This window comes from Populus trichocarpa, chromosome 2 (genome assembly GCF_000002775.5).
Source record: "Populus trichocarpa isolate Nisqually-1 chromosome 2, P.trichocarpa_v4.1, whole genome shotgun sequence".
NCBI classification, from domain to species: Eukaryota; Viridiplantae; Streptophyta; class Magnoliopsida; order Malpighiales; family Salicaceae; genus Populus; species Populus trichocarpa.
Genome location: NC_037286.2, coordinates 5,433,900 through 5,451,667, shown reverse-complemented (window position 1 = coordinate 5,451,667; position 17,768 = coordinate 5,433,900). Strand labels below are relative to the sequence as shown.

The 17,768-nt window shown below is 32.8% G+C and overlaps 2 protein-coding genes across 8 annotated transcripts in view; one reads left to right on the top strand and one right to left on the bottom strand.

Annotated features, from left to right (window-relative positions):
* LOC7467860 (protein translocase subunit SECA2, chloroplastic) overlaps positions 1-2,568 on the bottom strand; it is a 31,607-nt gene extending 29,039 nt beyond the window's left edge. For 4 of the 6 annotated variants that reach the window (XM_052450666.1, XM_052450668.1, XM_052450667.1 and 1 more), the window contains exons 1-9: positions 2,011-2,564; positions 1,777-1,911; positions 1,617-1,686; positions 1,439-1,503; positions 1,145-1,265; positions 697-788; positions 465-530; positions 211-275; positions 30-117 (exon numbers count right to left, since the gene is read on the bottom strand). In XM_052450666.1, the coding sequence (XP_052306626.1) occupies positions 30-117; positions 211-275; positions 465-530; positions 697-788; positions 1,145-1,265; positions 1,439-1,503; positions 1,617-1,686; positions 1,777-1,911; positions 2,011-2,193 (885 nt within the window). In that variant the 5' untranslated portion in view covers positions 2,194-2,564. Of the gene's footprint in view, positions 1-29; positions 118-210; positions 276-464; positions 531-696; positions 789-1,144; positions 1,266-1,438; positions 1,504-1,616; positions 1,687-1,776; positions 1,912-2,010 lie in introns of all 6 variants that reach the window. The other 2 variants (XM_052450669.1, XM_024594963.2) reach the window with 2 other exon arrangements.
* Positions 2,569-12,324: 9,756 nt separating this feature from the next.
* LOC7467859 (probable receptor-like serine/threonine-protein kinase At5g57670) lies at positions 12,325-16,378 on the top strand. Of its 2 annotated transcripts, none has more exons than XM_024594420.2 (10): positions 12,325-12,749; positions 12,825-12,922; positions 13,129-13,366; positions 13,447-14,190; positions 14,284-14,532; positions 14,639-14,802; positions 14,892-14,971; positions 15,146-15,293; positions 15,385-15,534; positions 15,725-16,378. In XM_024594420.2, the coding sequence occupies exons 1-10, from the start codon at positions 12,578-12,580 to the stop codon at positions 15,956-15,958; spliced, it is 2,277 nt and encodes a 758-aa protein (XP_024450188.1). In that variant the 5' UTR covers positions 12,325-12,577; the 3' UTR covers positions 15,959-16,378. The 2 variants fall into 2 exon arrangements, with proteins under 2 accessions (XP_024450188.1, XP_002302218.2); XM_002302182.4 differs by having other exon boundaries at positions 12,328-12,749; positions 13,474-14,190.
* The last annotated feature ends 1,390 nt before the right edge of the window (positions 16,379-17,768 follow it).

The following is a 17,768-nucleotide window of genomic DNA, read 5'->3' as shown; positions in this document are numbered from 1 at the left end:
ATACTTTTAGGAGAGCTAGGCATAATCACCTCACCACTTATTAACAATGGATTTCTTCCTTCATCAATGAGGACTGAATCAACTTCATCAACTATTGCAAAATGAAATGGCTTTGGCCTGTATAAGCACAGTTGAATGGTATAGTTCAGTTAAAAAAAAAAACACAATGATAATGTAAAAATGAACTTTGGATGATCTCTTGATATATACCATCTCATCACAAGTTGTTCACTGTTTCCCGCAAGGTTATCTCGTAGATAATCAAAACCAAGTTCCTAAGTGCATTCAGAATGACAATTATCATTAGAAAGAAGATAAGTCTTCGAAAGAGGGGCATCAATCACCAGCCAACTCCACAGGGACAATGAAACAAAAAATTCAAGTAGCCACCACATGTTGTGAGAAAATAAATGGACTACTAGCAACATTCATTAAGGAACAACAGGAAATCAGGATTGACTTACTGAATTGTTGGTGTAAGTTATATCACACCTGTAATTGGACCTCCTCTCTTTAGATGCCATCCCCTTCTGCATATGCAAACAACTACAGCTTAAAGCTGTAACAACTTGCAGTCTAAGTAAGTATATGAATAGTTGTTTAATTTTGATTCTCTTATAAGATATCCTCTGGAATCAGCCCCCGGTAATTGCAATTGCATAGTACATGTTAAAATCTTAGGTGACATATTTAAACCTGAATAAGACCAACTGAAAGGCCCAAGAAACGATGAACACGACCCATCCACTCAGCATCACGTTGAGCCAGATAATCATTCACAGTTACCACTGCCAAGGGAGAAAAGCAAAATCATACATCTAGCAAAAGAAATCCACAAATAATTTGTTCAGCTGCTGCCCTTAAGCAATTTCCGTGCATTTCAGTACGACCACAGCTTCATAACTGCAGTAAAAACAGTTCAAGCCTCGTAGTGATTAGTCATAGAAGATCACTCCTGCACATGACTTTTTATTTTTAATTATACTTTGATTATCCTTTACCAACAAGCATCTCAGTCATAGCCTGAAAAACTCGCAACTAAATTTTAAACCCAATTTTAAAATGCTAGGAAGATAGCTAAGCATAACTTGCAATTGGAATAAAACAGATATCTATCTTTTGGAACTCGGGATATAAAACATACCATGAACACCCTCGCCAGTCAATGCATTGAGATATGCTGCTAGTGTGGAAACCAATGTTTTCCCTTCCCCTGTTTTCATCTCAGCAATTGATCCATCATGAAGCACTGCACCACCAATAATCTAGCATTGCAAATCACAACGTAAATAAACATGACAACCTAATTTCAATAAATACATTGTGTTCCATAGCACAATTATACATGATAACCTATTATAAGCATGCATATGCTTATGCATGGATTCAAACATCCATGCGTACATGTATAAGGGTAATAGAGAGTGTAATCGAAAACCTGCACGTCAAAATGGCGCATCCCAAGTTTCCTCGTTGCAGCTTCACGAACCACAGCAAAGGCCTCTGTAAAATAAATGATATGGAAAAATAATTCATATTCCAACTCTCATCTGACATTCTCTAACAAGTGTAATTTATAACATTCAGATAAGAAAAGGAGTTCAGTAGCAGCAGACCAGCTTGAATATCTGCTAGTGTCTCCCCTTGTCGCAACCTTCTCCTAAACTCCACAGTTTTAGCACTCAACTACCAAAAAAGAAAAAACGGCCCATTACCCAAAATGACCAAAAACACCATATTTTAACACTTAGAATGCTAATTAATAAACTCGCAAACCTGATCATCAGAGAGCTTTTGTATCTTAGACTCAAGAGCATTGACAGACTCCACTAAACGATAATAATCCTTCACAATCCAGTAGTTCAAGCTCGTAAAATCAGTCACTCTCTTCTTCAAACTGCCCAAATTCTCCTAAAATATTGCAAAACGTGATTAGCAAATACACACAATCGTTGTAACAAACTCAGATAATCCTTTTATCGAACATGTGGTGGGCAAAGCAAAAGGAACCTTGAGAGAAACATGAATAGCAGTGCTACTGCGGATAACAAGACGCCTATGAAGCCTTGGAAAAGAGTGGGTTAAGGAGAAAGGAAGAGTGAGGATGGGTTTGGTGTAGTAGAGAGCCGTTTGTTGGTTAGGTGGTTTAGATGGGAGAAATGGAGGGTTTAAGAGAGCGGGAACGGTGGCCATGTGAGGTTTTTCCTCTTTCGGTTTGTGTGTCTTTCGGTGCGTGCGTGCGCGTTGAGGGGGGCCTTAGAGATTCGCCGGTGTGTTTGCTGCTTCGAGTTCTTTCGTTGGTTTTTGCGTTGTAGCCAGTAGCCACGCAGCAAATAATTTAGCCCCTGATAATTTTTCAAGTTTCCACTTCACAACCTTTATAATTCAAATGTTTCTATTATCCATCCTAATGATTTCAAGAAATTATAATCTGACACTTTGTTGTTAACATAATGTTGGGAAGATGGATCTTTAGCAGGAGATAATTTGTATGGAAAGAAATTAACAGGAACGTGGGGGTTCTCTTGTGTGAAATATAGGGGAAAATAGACGAAGAAGAATCAGGAGGAGAGAATTTTCTTGGGAACTGGAAAAAAAAAAAACAACAACGATTTATAAAGGAAAATGGCGTTTGTCTTACAAAAGCAATTTATTTTTACTAGCTTTTTTTTAAAAGAAATTTTTTAAAAAAAAAAACGACAAAAATAATTCACAGAACATTATCTCCGACAATATACTTTTCACAAGTTCGCATAGCTCCCATTCATTTTTCTACAATGATTTAACATGTTTTTACATGATTCTTGGTATATCTCTAATAATTTTATCATATGTATATTCTATTATTTATATGAGATTTTTAAATTAATTTATCCAAATCAATCATGTGATTTATACATGATAATGAATTTATTAAGCATATATCAAGTTTTTTTAGTCACGCTTTTCTCGTATAAATCACATTACTAATTTTAATTATTAATCTAAAAATATCTCCTTAGAGATATATTAAAAAAGTAATATTTATTCAATGATAAAAATAACTCAATTATATTATAATGATAGCTATACAAATATCTCGTCAGGGACAAAAAAACGATGTTGTAAATACATATTTAAATCTCTTAAACTCAGAAAGAACTTATTAAATATATTGATTCCGCATCCGCTAATTATGCCAAGAAATTTGATAATATCTACCAATTATGTGAAGTAATCTACCAGCATTTGCTAACTATCCCAAGTGATCTACTGCCAATTTGCTTCTACTGAGAACTACTGTTTTATATTATATTATATTATATATATATATATATATAAAAAAAAAAAATGTTAAATCACTAAAGAAATCACAACTGTAATTAAAGATGTAATTAAAGATGGCAAGCTAAGAGAATCATTAGAGATTTACATAGTCGTTAACTTCAAAACTCATATAATTAATCGAGACCATATAATTAATCGAGGTATATACTAACTGATTTAATTACCCATATTAATAAAAAAAAAATATAAGGTTAAAACCAAATGTCGATAGTCATTTTCTAAGACTCTGCTACTGCATTAATATTTAATGGAAACGGAATAATTTTATCCTACCGTTATTCACGCCACAGTATTGGAGGTTTGTAGGAGGAGAAGAGTGCATAGACGATAAAAAGAAAACACGGTCATCCACGCTTTGGAGTTTGTGCTGTCATGCTAGTGTTTTTTTGGATTTCGTAACGAGTCGCCAATCTGGAACAGACTTTAGGCCCATGAGAACCAGCCTAGAACTTTAGCCCAGGACAAAGATAGGCCCGCCACCCTTATATTATTATGATTTTAATTTCGTAGTCGGTTCAAAAGTGTCTTTGGAAGAAACAAATTGATTTTTTATTTTAAATTAATTTTTAAAAATTATTTTAATATGTTGATATTAAAAATAAATTTTAAAAAATAAAAAAATATTAATTTAATATATATTAAATAAAATATATTTTAAAAATAATTGGTAGGACGACACCGCCGCAATTATATATTAGGGTGCTTATACTCACCCAGCGACGACGGGACAAATTTCTTCCCAAAAAAACCTTAAAATGAAAGGCATAATATATTATTTTAATTTTTAATTTTTGAAAACCTTAAAATTAATTTTTTTAATTTTTAAAAAATTTAAAAAATATATTATTTTAATATATTTTAATATAAAAAATACTTTAAAAATAATTACTATAACATTCCTAAACATAATATAATATTATGGGAGAATGATATCCCTACTTCCAGTGTCCAGAATTAAAAACTTCTGTTGGTGACCCGCAACTAACCAGAATGTAGTCGCAATCACCTCGGACCTGAACATCTAAATATTTGAATATTAAATTGACCATCTCCCTTGAATAAGAAATTAACATGCTTCAGTTGGCGGGGCTATTCTTATGTAGTTTTATTCTAAGGAGATTTTTTACAATTTCATGCGGTGGTGCCCTGTTAATTGATCGAGTTCGTGTGATTTTTAAATGCCTTGCCAGTGGGACTGGTGCATTGGGGAGGTTCAAAGGATCAGCGGTTCTCATTTCTTAATGCCGGCTATCACGTACGGGAACACGTGTCATTTAAGATGTGTTTAGCAATATGATGCATATTATTTTTTAATTAATTTTCAAAACTATAAAAAAATATTTTTAAAAAATAAATTAAATCGACCATAAAGTCAGTGGTTTGGTCACGACAAGTGCTTTTGTTACTGGGAAGGATTGGTAATTTACGGGCTATACCTGTAATTTTAAACAATTTGGCAAGCTTATTGTTTGATGGCTTGTATTTCTGATTCCTTGGAGTTTTATGCTATGCTCAGTTTTATTCCTGTTACATTAAAAAAAAGCTAACTCCTGTACAGATTACCTAGCAGCATATAAGCCCGCCAACTGACAGGTTACGTTTCCTTTTCTGTCAGTTGTCACATGACAATCGACAAGTTTGTTGGTAAAACTAAGGCGGGAAAGAGGGGTATTTTTCTAATTCTGTTCGCCATTGCCGCCGCCTGCGTCTGATTTTCTTCTGGTTAATGTGTCGTTTTGGACATCCAAATCCCATTTTAACGGCAATGGTTAGCTAGGAACACAGAACTCAAAGCAAGTATCTTTATGCCTAACTGCTAAAACAAATCATAGTCTAGGGTTTCAACCTCTTGCCTTTCCTGTCCTATGCAGAGGCGCCATGCGCGACCCAGTTGTCTCTTCTCTTATTAATGGCAGGAAGTTCGTTGGGAGTTGCTTTCAGCCCATTTTTTTATAGCTAGGGCCTTGCTTCAAGGCACGGTCCAACCTTTCCGCATTGACTTGTAGATAGAAAATGTGTCCAAGTATTTGTTTTAATGTTTTCTTGAAGGATTATCTCGTTTGATGGTTCAAAGTGCGTGGTTTCTTATATTTTTTAAAGTTCTATACTGATCTTGGGTTATGGAGATTAATAAGCAGTTAATAAGAATTTTATGAATTTTTAATTTGCTTTTAAAACTAATGTATATAAATTCTGTGGGTACAATCTGATTTGAGAATACCACGTAGACATTAAAAAAAAAAAGAACAAAAAAATCATCCACAAGCTAGAAGACAAGAGGCACCTCCTTGGCTACAAGACCCACAATTTTGGCGAGCAGTATCGCCTGCGGAAAACATACATACCTAATCCCTTGGCAAGGAATATTATCTCCTGAAATTAATTAATGATATACTGGGGCTTTATCTAACAAGATAAAGCCCCAATTTACGAGATTTCTTCAAACAATTCAGGCGAAATAGGGTGGTTCGAAAACATGGGTTTTCTTCGCTGCCCGTTAATTTTCTCACGAGGAAGACTGGTGACTGTTTAGGAGTGTAATTGCGGTTGTTTTTTAAAGTGTTTTTTGTGTTGAAATGTATTAAAATAATATTTTTTTTATTTTTATAAAATTATTTTTGAGATCAGCGCATCAAAACGATGTAAAACACATAAAAAATTAATTTTTAACCAAAAATTTTTAAAAAAAATACGGTGCATACTACGTTTCCAAACATTTTATAATACGCTTGTAATTTACTATCCAAGATTGGGTCAAAGGGAAAGCTTTTACGTGTCAAGATTTGGTAAAAATAATTACAAACCATTTAATTTAAGAAAGATCCACAAATTTATTTTTTTAATATATATATATATATATATATATATATATATATATATATATATATATATATAAAATTTAAGTAATGAAGATCCCGATTACGCCCGAAAGATAATTTGGCCAAATTATTAATTTTTTGAAAAATTTGAAAAATCTTTTCACCTAATACTAATATAAATGGGATAGTTCATCCAGCCATGATTACCTCTTACATCATTGGTCAGTTGATCTACTTTTAAAATAGGGTTTTAGCACTTATTTGGCACGTGAAACTACACAGTTGCATCCACTTACATGTGTTATGGTGGTGTCCAGTATTGCAATTTAATTGTATTTTTAAAAATAAAATTAATTTATTTAAAAAACAATTCTTGTATTTTTTTCTTGTCTGGTTTATTAATATTAAAAATAAATTTCTAAAAATAAAATATATTATTTTAATATAATTTAAAATAAAAAAAACACTTTAACAAACAGGCAGATATGTGACGCATCGCGTTGCAGACCAATATTTAATAGCCTGTTAAGTATAATCAATTAGCACTGAATATATAGTTGCAACTCGCAATTTGGGGAAGATGTGGACCTACACCTAACCTCACTGGGACCCATCCTTCACACGTATCTCTCACCAATGTGCCACGCTTCTAGTCAATCTCTTTGGTGCGTTTTGCTGTTGCTTCTGTTTTGGACTGATCCTATGGATTGTTTATTTAGCTCCTTGTTCCTATCACTAGCTCCTAACTCGAATCAATTTCGTTTAAAGTAAAAACTTTATTTTTTAATCCTTTTCTTTTTGCACGTTCCATGTCTAACTTATGTTCCGTCGTGCATAGTGAAGTAATGCAATATATATTTTATAAAAAAATAATTTTTTATTTTAAAATTAACTTTTATATATATATATATATATATATTGAATTGTTTTGATATGCTGATATCAAAATTAATTTTTTAAAAATAAAAAAAATTATTTTGATATATTTCGGTACGAAAAATATTTTAAAAAGCAACCGCAACCACACTTCCGAACATACACTTAATTATTTTACTATTATTATTATTATTAAGAAGAGTAACTTTTCTCTATTTATAATTAAAAAGAAAATCACAGCTTGAGTGAATATAATCTAATTGGCTTTTTTTAATTATTTCCTTTGGGATTGAGTTCGTAATCACAGCACAAAAACTCAACTACGAACTTAAAGTAAATGTAATTCTCGATAGTCAATGTATTTCACTTTAATTTATTTTTTATCATGTCATGTTGCTCTAACTACATGAATTTAATTATTCACGCACGAATAAATTTAAAAAAAATTGTATCCAATAAATATATTTTCATAGTTCTCTATATAAAAAAAAAACATAGCTAGAATAATTAAAAAAACTGAGATTGAAAGAAAAAAAAACCATTTTTTGAAAGTGAACATAATTTTTTTGTTCCTGTATTCTCTGTATACAAATTTCACATATTTACATCTTTGACACCAAGATAAAAATGAAATTTGTCTCCTTTCTGTAACCAAATATGATTTTTATTTGGTACACTCAACTTTCCATTTTATACATCACTAGATATAACCCGTGTTATGCCATGGGTTGGGCTAATTTTTTTTAATGCAAAAAAAATGATATTTAAGCCCTGACAACATGTTTTATAAAGGTATGAAAAATACATTATTCAGGTAATAAACTTGATTGTGTTTAATAAACTGGTTTCATTTAATTATAAAACAAAAAAAATGATATTAAATGGATTTAATTTTTTTTAAAGGATCATGATAACATGCATGAAAATAATGATTGCCCAGAAAAAAAAATACAACGCTCAATTCCTAGACAATCTAACACTTAAAAACATGAATGAAAAAAAAAAAAAAACAATAAAAGCAACTTGAGTCAACCGTATTAGAATGTCAAGCTCGCGATTCATGTCGTGAGGTCAAGATAACCTCATATAAAGCAAATAAAAAAAATAACGATGCACAATCACTAATAATCCAGTTATAGAATGGTGAAATGAAAAAAAAAATGTCAAACAAGACAAAAAAAAACACACCAGCAAACCCATACATGTCCGCCAAACTCCTTGAGTTGAATCGTGCGGATGGGATAACCAAGTGAAAGGCAAAATAAGAAAAATATAAAGCCCAGTTCTAAAAGCAACTTAATGTTGAATGAAAAAGAATCTCGAATAGTAAATCTTAATTTATAATAAATCTAATATTTAAGGATAAAATTTAAAAATAAAAAAGACGTTAAAAAATATTGATGTCAATATGCGTTAACCCCTCAAACTTGTGAATCAGGTTATGAAACCAGGATAACCTTGTTGAAAAAAAAATCATGAAGCCTAGTTTCAAAACAACTTAATGTTGAATGATAAAATTAAAAGGAAAATAAAAAAGGACACGAAGCAAATAATTACAATAAAAAGAATAAGGATCAAATTTGGAACACAAACAAAATGACATGACACCTTCAATTTTTACGGGAAATCAACGCAAATCACAAGGAAAAGAGAGAGCATAAGAAAAAAATGAAAAATAGATTGTCACGCGCCACTAACTCATACATGCGACGCACCACTCAACAACCCTCGCCGAACCATTTTCACGCCACCGAGCAAGCTTGTGTTTGGACGTCGTAGTAAGTCACGCACGCCATTAGAATATGATGACTTGCCTTTACAAGTTAGCATGTGCAATGCACGCACCAATAAAGTTGTCTTGTCCATCTATCATAGCCCATCGTATTTATTTTATGTTCAATTTTGATCCATTTAAGCTTTAATTATTATATATCAATATATTTTTATTTTATTTTGTCAAATCAAAGATCAACTGAGCGTCATAATCTTCTATTGACACTGCAAAAACCCTATATTAGTCAACCATAATAAAATACCAAGTCAAATCCTAAACAAATACAATGCAAAATGATCAAATTAAAAAAAAAGTTGAATGGTTGAAAAAAAAAAAAACACGAACTCTTCCTCTAACCGTGTAAATCACTCTATAATTTTATATAAAAAATGACTGAACATTTGATATAGATTTAAATTCAATCACCGTAGCTCAAAAAATTTTAAATTAATATAATTAAATTTTATTTTACCAAACTAAATATTAATCAGCAATAAAATATTTTTTTAATAATACAAGATTCCCGCGTAACTATCAAGAATAATTTAAAATCAATACAACATTATAAAACCAAATAAAAAGAAAAAAAATCACGGGACCGATGTGAAAAAATCACAGGGATCAAAATAGAGAGGAATCGTTGTTGCAATCCACATTGATTCCTCTCATTGGTCACAGTGAATCACCAAGTCATCTTATTTTTTCAACAATGATAATTTAAAATCCAACCTGGACCATCAGCGGGGCAAGCCGCCACCACTCGGTGCCTTTTCGATACATGTCAGACCGTCTGTTGTCAAAATAGCTTGAGTTTTCAAATGAACGGTGGAGATTAATGTGACAAAGAATATAAAAAAATGTGATAAATAAGGTTCGCCAACAAGGAACGACTAGTTTCTAATGGGATGGATACTGATCCTCCTTTTTCGTTGATATATTTTTGCATTTTTAAAATATTTTTTGACTTTAAATTAATTTTTGTATATTTTTAAATTATTTTAATGTACTATATCAAAAATATTTTTTTAAAATAAAAAATATATTTTTTAAATTATTTTAATGTACTATATCAAAAATATTTTTTTAAAATAAAAAATATATTTTTTTAAAATAAAAAAATATATTATTTGAAAACATTCTCAAATAAAAAATAACTTTCACATTTCCAAACACTTATAATTCTCCGGTGGACAAGACACCTATTTTCAAAATTGCTTCGAGCTTTTTAAGGATATGGCTGGCACGTGGCTGTCATCTTCTGGACCACGTTATCAGAGAGGCGTTGATGTGGGGCTCAAAACATTTATATATACCACGTGATTGGTATCTGACGAGGAGCCACGCGATTATGGTTTTCACTCTACCTTGCCGCAGAGAGCGTGGCCATGAAGAGAGGTGCGCAGTCACGGGACTATTAACACGCAGTCGGTTGTGGCCGCCACCGGCCAAATGAATGAATAATCTCCATGTAACGGTAAGAGAGAAAAAGAAATAAGAAAAACCGGGTTAAAAAATTCAACATGTATTAAGAACATGGAAAAATAATAGTATATGTTCATGGCTATATTTAGTATGATTTTGTAAATTAATTTAAATTATTTTTTAATCTTTTGATATATAAAGAAATTCTAAATATATTTGGTTATAGATAACTTTTAACTTAAATAAAGTTTATTAAATTGATTTAAAATATTTATTTGATAAAAAATTAAACTTTTTACTTATATTATTATTTTTTGTTTAAAAAATTGTTTTAAACCATTTTTATTAACACATACTTCTAACTTAAAATTATTTTAACTTATTTTTATTATGAATTATTTATAAAAAAAACAGTATTTTAAATCACAAGTCAATATCAAATATGATTGAGTTTTAAGAGATGGTACAGCAATTAAGAATTATCAACAAGGCACGATTAGGATTTGATTGCACTCTATTGCCAGTACGACCTAAAAATATATTGATGTGATTTTGGTAAATTTTTATTTTAAAATATATTAAAATTATATATATTTTTAATTTATTTTTAATACCAACACATAAAAAAATTTATTTAAAATAATAAAAATTATTTATTTAACAAATATTTTTAAAACACAAAAATAAGTTATTATAATCAACATCATATTCAACAAACATAATTTATTTAAAACCCTGAAAGGTAATTTAACTGGTTAGATCTTGAGTTTATTTCTCAATAGTCACGGATTCAAGTTCTCATTATCACTATAAACTTAAATAGTTATTAATTTCAGGACATGTAAGATTGTCAGGGAACAAACTAATCTAATTATTTGTATTAATAAAAAAATAATAATTTATTTAAGTCTTGATGTCAAGAAAGATCCCAGTCTCTACTTGATAGTTCGATTTGAAAATGGGGTCAAGGACCGTCTGCGAGGCACAATTAATTGAGTACTTTGAATTTAAGGGACAGGGAGCCTTCAAATGATCACCGGAGGCCCCAATGATGACCACTTCTGGTTTATTAGCAGGAAAGAATTATGCTATAAACTTTTAGCAGAAGCCTATAATAGCACCAAAAAAGAAAAGGCTAGCCGACAGTCACTTTGCAAAAATTAAGTACAGTTATCTGATTTTATAAAAATAAAAATAAAAATAAAAATAAAAATAAAAATATATACAATATAATTAAAAAAAAATCATGAAAATCATCAATACATGTATCTCATCATGAAATAGAATTCAGTTAACACCTTCAACCTCGATGTTATAAGAAATGAAAAGTAATTTTAGTGGATATTTGAGACAGTAATAATAATTATATTTTAAAATATTTTTTATTTAAAAATAAAATAAAATAATAGTTTTTTAAATATATTTTTAATAACAACATATCAAAATAATTAAAAAATATTAAAAAAATTAATTCAAAACAAAAATGCTTCGAACTATTTAAAAACTCTGATTGAAACATGGGTAGAAGCACCCCTTGGAGTGTTTGTTTTTTCATTCAAAAAATATTTTTAATTTTTTAATTTTTAATTATTTTTATAATAGTTTTGGATCATTTTGATATATAAATTTTAAAAAATAAAAAAAATATTTTAATATATTTTAAAATAAAAAAATATTTTTTAAAAAAACTGCCAAACACTATAATAGATAAAAGGAAGCTGATTTAAGAAATTTTCAATTAGGGAAATGAGAATAAAAGGAAATAATCATCATTTAAATAAACGTTGCAAGTACACATCTGCCCCGCCAGGCAGCGCAGCAGCCCCCTTCCATCTTTATTAAAAAAAACTCCTAGTAATCTCGTTATCTAGCCAACAGGAGTATCTCAGTTCTTTAGGTCCTATGTCTTTTGCAAGGGGAAGTGGGACCCAATCCCACCAAAAAACAAATAAAAAAAGGGCCAAAAATAGCAGTCACATACCGGTTAATCCAAATACTTATCGCAACAACACGACAAATTATCATTTAATCACTGTGTGTGGTTAGCACATTCAGACATAATTTGTTTCAAAACTGTCCCAAAAAATAAAAAAATCCACCACTCCTAATGTCATATCCATATAACTAAAATACACCTGGGTGTACTCTAAGATAGATTCCCTTCCTTCCCCTTTTCGAGTCTGGTTCAGACAACCAAACTGACGGTTAAAACCAAAAACACCAACATCTTTCTCTTCAAGTCTCTACTCTAATTGCTATATGAGCACGGGATGATCCTCTTCTATTCTAGACAGCAAAAAGACAATATAGAAACCCCAAAACGACATCTTTCTGATCACTAGGATTTTAAAGGCAGAGCATGAAGAAAATGCTGCACCGTGAAGGAGAGGAAATGACAGACTCCGGTGACAGTACGGTGATTGTAGGAGTCAAGCTTGACTCAATGAGTAGAGAGTTGTTGACTTGGGCTTTAGTCAAAGTGGCTCAACCTGGAGATACTGTTATTGCTCTTCATGTTCTAGGTAGTAATGGTAAGTGAAACTTTGAACTTGAACTGATATTGTTTTTGGTATTGGTGGTCTGATTTTGGTGATTTGGTGAAATAGAAATTGTGGACCGTGAAGGGAAATCTTCGCTTCTCTCGCTTGTTAAAGCCTTTGACTCTGTTCTTGCTGTTTATGAAGGTTTCTGTAACTTGAAACAGGTTGGTTTCTGGTTTATTACATTAATTTAAACTTGTATTCTTTCATTTGCTATATATATGGCATGCGTGTTTTTGCTATTTAAAGTGATGTGATTTTATTGCCATCTGTTTGGTTGATGAGAAAATGAAAATTTTCGAGTAAATGTTCGTTGACAAGTTAGAAAAATTGGAGAGTTTGGGGGGTTTTAATGGGATGAGTGTTGCAGGTGGATCTCAAGCTCAAGATATGCAGAGGTTCTTCAACTCGAAAAATTTTAGTCAGGGAAGTAAAATCTTATGCAGCAACGAAGGTTATAGTTGGAGCTGCCAAGAATCATCCTTCAATTTGGTCATCAACATCTGTGGCCAAGTATTGTGCTAAAAAGCTACCAAAGGATTGTTCTGTTCTTGCTGTCAATAATGGGAAAGTTGTTTTTCAAAGGGAGCGCTCTCCAAATACTAGTGGTAACTTTTTATTGTTTATTGGAGCTTTATCCCATTTTAATTTCTCTCTTATGGTTTTTTCCTCAATTTTCTGGGTGCAGTAGTAAACAATTATGTAATTGTTACAGGAACAAAAGATCATAGTAAGAGTTTGCTTAGTGTCGTTCACCGTACGATTTCCTCTGAGAAGAAATCCAGAGAATTGAATGAAAGTAGTGCCAATGGGGGCTCTAAGGATGATCAGGATAGTGACCAGATTTTGGAGAAGGCCTTAATGAAAGCTCGTTCGAATAGTCTGGAAAGTATCATGAAAGAGAATTGCTCAGTTTGTGGGTCGGCTACGATATTTGCTGATGATTCCAGTAATGAATCTGCAGAAGCATCTTCCAGTGATAATGGAGGTGATGACAAGTCTTTAGCTCTAGTTCCGGTACCAAGGCTAGAGGAACCCACGAGTTCAGTTTCCACATTAATTAGACAAGTGCCTGAATTAAAACCTGGTTGGCCACTGCTCTGTCGTGCAGTTTTACCAGATAAAAAAGAATCAAACATATCCTTGGTAAGGCAGGTCTGTGTGGTTCAGTGGGAGCAACTCTCATTATCCACTGTCAATTCCGATCATAAACAGGATGGTTCTGATAAGGGTGAAGATAAATTCAATTTAGATGGAGAAAGTGGTGCAATTGTTGCAGTTGGAATGGAGACAGCGACAGCCCCGCATACTCCTCACCACAATTCAAGAAGTCCACCAAAAGAATTGGAGGGTCTTCATGAGAAATACTCAGCAACTTGCAGATTGTTTCAGTACCAAGAACTTCTCTCAGCTACATCCAATTTCTTGGCTGGTCTGTTTCCTTGTACAATTAGAAATTCAAAGCAACTTCAGTTTCTTTTTCGCCATCATGTGATTTATCCGATCCTTTTATTTTGTCTTTCAGAAAATTTGATTGGTAAAGGGGGCAGCAGTCAGGTTTATAAAGGTTGCCTTTCTGATGGCAAGGAACTTGCTGTGAAAATCTTAAAGCCATCTGAAGATGTGTTGAAGGAGTTTGTTCTGGAAATTGAGATCATCACTACCTTGCATCATAAGAACATCATTTCTCTCTTGGGGTTCTGTTTTGAGGACAAAAATCTTCTCTTAGTTTACGATTTCCTACCAAGAGGAAGTCTTGAAGACAACCTTTATGGTAATTGATTAAAAATTCTCTCTTGATCAAATAATAGTCAATCCCTTAATTAGTTTCTAAATAAACTGTTTAAATCTTTCAATCTTTCCCGTGCTTATTTATTTAGGTAATAAGAAGGACCCACTTACATTTGGTTGGAATGAAAGATATAAGGTGGCTTTAGGAGTCGCAGAGGCCTTGGATTATCTTCATAGCTGCAGTGCTCAACCTGTGATCCACAGAGATGTTAAATCATCAAATATACTATTATCTGATGATTTTGAGCCACAGGTGATCGATGCATTTTCAACTCTTCATCTTCTCCTACAATAGTTTACTCTCTGGGTTTGTAAGTTCTGAAGCTTTCCTGGTATTCTCAGCTCTCTGATTTTGGACTTGCTAAATGGGCACCAACCTCTTCGTCTCATATAATCTGCACTGATGTTGCTGGAACTTTTGGGTATGTTATTTCTATTGCCACACCTTTGATGTTACTATTAAGTTTTGTCTTTCTTGTCTTCTCATTTCAAAGAGTTAATATTATGATTTTGATTGTCTTGTGGATTTTAACTTTGATGGACTAAATAATAATTTATTCCACTAGTTGGTTACTAAGAATAGATAATTGCTGCAGTTACTTGGCTCCTGAATACTTCATGTATGGCAAGGTTAACAAGAAGATTGATGTTTATGCATTTGGTGTTGTACTCCTTGAGCTTCTTTCGGGGAAAAAGCCAATAAGCAATGATCTTCCAAAGGGCCAAGAGAGCCTAGTTATGTGGGTATGTCCTTTGCTACTCGTTGAATTAACTTAGCACTGGATTTTTACATCTGGATTTTGTCTCTGAAAATCACATGCATTTGCTCGTCCAGGCAAAACCGATCCTAAACGGTGGAAAGGTTTCCCAATTGTTAGACTCAAGCTTGGGTGATAGCTATGATCTTGATCAGATGGAGAGGATGGTTTTAGCTGCCAATCTGTGTGTAAAACGTGCCCCCCGAGCTAGGCCTCAAATGAGCCTTGTAAGGCATTTCTGTATTCTCTTTGTTCATCATGATATGCCTGCTTATCTCTCACCACTCACGATGCATTACCTCAATTACAGCATCATTAACTCTGAAGTGTACTTGTTAAACATGAACAGTTTACCTGTTGCATTTCCTGGTGTCCTGTTCAAGAAAATAATTTGTTCATTTTTTTTGGTTCAATAAGGTTGTGAAGCTCCTCCAAGGTGACGCGGAAGCGACCAAGTGGGCAAGGTTGCAAGTTAACGCTGCAGAAGAATCTGACGTGTTGGATGATGAAGCATGTCCGCGTTCTAATCTCCTGTCCCACCTTAACCTTGCATTGCTTGATGTTGAGGATGATTTGCTCTCCTTGAGCAGCATTGAGCACAGTATATCATTGGAGGATTACTTGGCAGGTGGAGCCGCTCATCAAGCTTAGACTAACCAACACCATTACTGGCAGGTGAAATGCAAGTAGAACTTGTTCACTCCCTGCAATTCTTTTGTATATACATCCTTTTGGTTTTTACATTTCTTGTTCAGTTAGGTTTGTGTTCTTCTTTGGGTTGCTGACAGATGGGTTTTGGATGAGAGGCTGTTTGTGGTGTGTCCTCCTCCTTCCCTTTAGCGGTCATAATGTAGCCACCAACTTGTTGGGACGGTTCTTTCCTTTTTACCTCAAAGGTGTCGGTGATTGATCTAAATGGATCAAGATTGTAATTTTTTATAATGGTTGACGATGATGATGATGATTTTACTGTAACACTGAACGTTTTCTGATAAAGTGAGACGGTGAGCACAAAAAAAGCCACTGCTCCTGGTGTCTTAAAAATGGTTAAATAGAATAGATTTTGATTAACATGCTTGTTTGTTCCCTGATTTGCTTGTGTTTGTATCTGCTGTCTAACCAGTCCAAGCTAATTAGATCGATAGTCTTTTCTTCTGGGACTTTGTGACTCACAAAATGCTTGTATGGTCCATCCATTTGGAACTTCATGACAAAATGCTCATGTGGGATGGGTCCTTGAGAGTCTCTGTCATCCCTCTCCAGTGCCATTATGGTTGCATTGCCTCGGTTATGTCCTTCCGTCACGGCCTCAGATTCCCTTTCTCCTCTCTCATCACCGTCATTCATTTGCATCCTCAATTTCCCATACCTTCATGGCACTAAGCTAAAAGTGGAGTTCCAGTCACAGTCATGGGCTCATAACCAAGTCCAAAACATCACCTGTTCACTCGCCGATTCCACCAGCACCATGTTTATGACACTAACACAACCAGAGGCTTTGAAGGAATCCAGAGGGCGAGAAACGTTGGAAAGATTTTACCTATGGATAGACTGTCTGAGCTTTATCCCTGTCCCTGACGAAACTCGCCCATGAAAATATCCCTGTTCTCCACCTTCCACCTCTGCAAAGGCCTATCAATTGCACAACAAGATACAGAGCAGTACTGTATGGGCAAAATAATTAGCCTCGTTTTCTCCTTTTGCCCGAACAACTGGTAAAAGATGCATAGAGACTTTGATTATGGAAAACAAAAAACTAATTTGCGAACATGTAAAGGAATCAAGGGTAACAATCAATTAAGAGATTCGGAATCATCAAACTGCGAAGATGGGATATGTATTGCATCCTAGTATCCTATTACTAATTTACTAATGCCTGTTTTACTATGATTATGATTTAAGCATAACAATAAGTTATTCTATCTTAGCAACAGAAGATGAGTTGTTTAAGTTTTAACTTGTTGGTTTAAAATCGCCTCAAACTCTAGAGTTTGAGTACTTGGAATTGATTGCGAGCATCCAACAGTTGAAATACTTCGGACTATCTGCAAGTTCTTGTTATGGTATTTGAGATATCGTACATCCGATTTCTATCAGGTTCACTGGATGATACTGCCTCTAACCACAAATCTAAATCGAGTTTCGAATGAGTCAAAAGATCGTCCCTATATCTTTTATTCAATAAAGTGTTATATGTTTCCTAAAAAAAAAATCAATGAATTAAAAAAAATAATATAAAAAAAGAAATTATTAGAATCTAATATATCACAAACTACTGAGCTTGACTATTCACGAGCTATTGTACCATTTTTGATGATTAATTTTTTTTATATATATATATATTTTTATAAAAAGCTTTTTAGATTGAGAAATATTGTATTTAAAAAAAATATCATTTTTTCACTTTAATTTTCTAAGAAATTAAAATATTACTCTGATTTAAAGCTTTTCATTTGTCACA

What these genes read in the sequence shown, in the direction of transcription:
- LOC7467859 (XM_024594420.2), top strand. Translation starts at nt 12,578, where the DNA reads ATGAAGAAAATGCTGCACCGTGAAGGAGAGGAAATGACAGACTCCGGT. An exon ending in GCGCTCTCCAAATACTAGTG is followed by an intron (nt 13,367 to 13,446) that starts GTAACTTTTTAT and finishes TTCTGGGTGCAG; the next exon opens with TAGTAAACAATTATGTAATT. An exon ending in TCTTGAAGACAACCTTTATG is followed by an intron (nt 14,533 to 14,638) that starts GTAATTGATTAA and finishes TTATTTATTTAG; the next exon opens with GTAATAAGAAGGACCCACTT.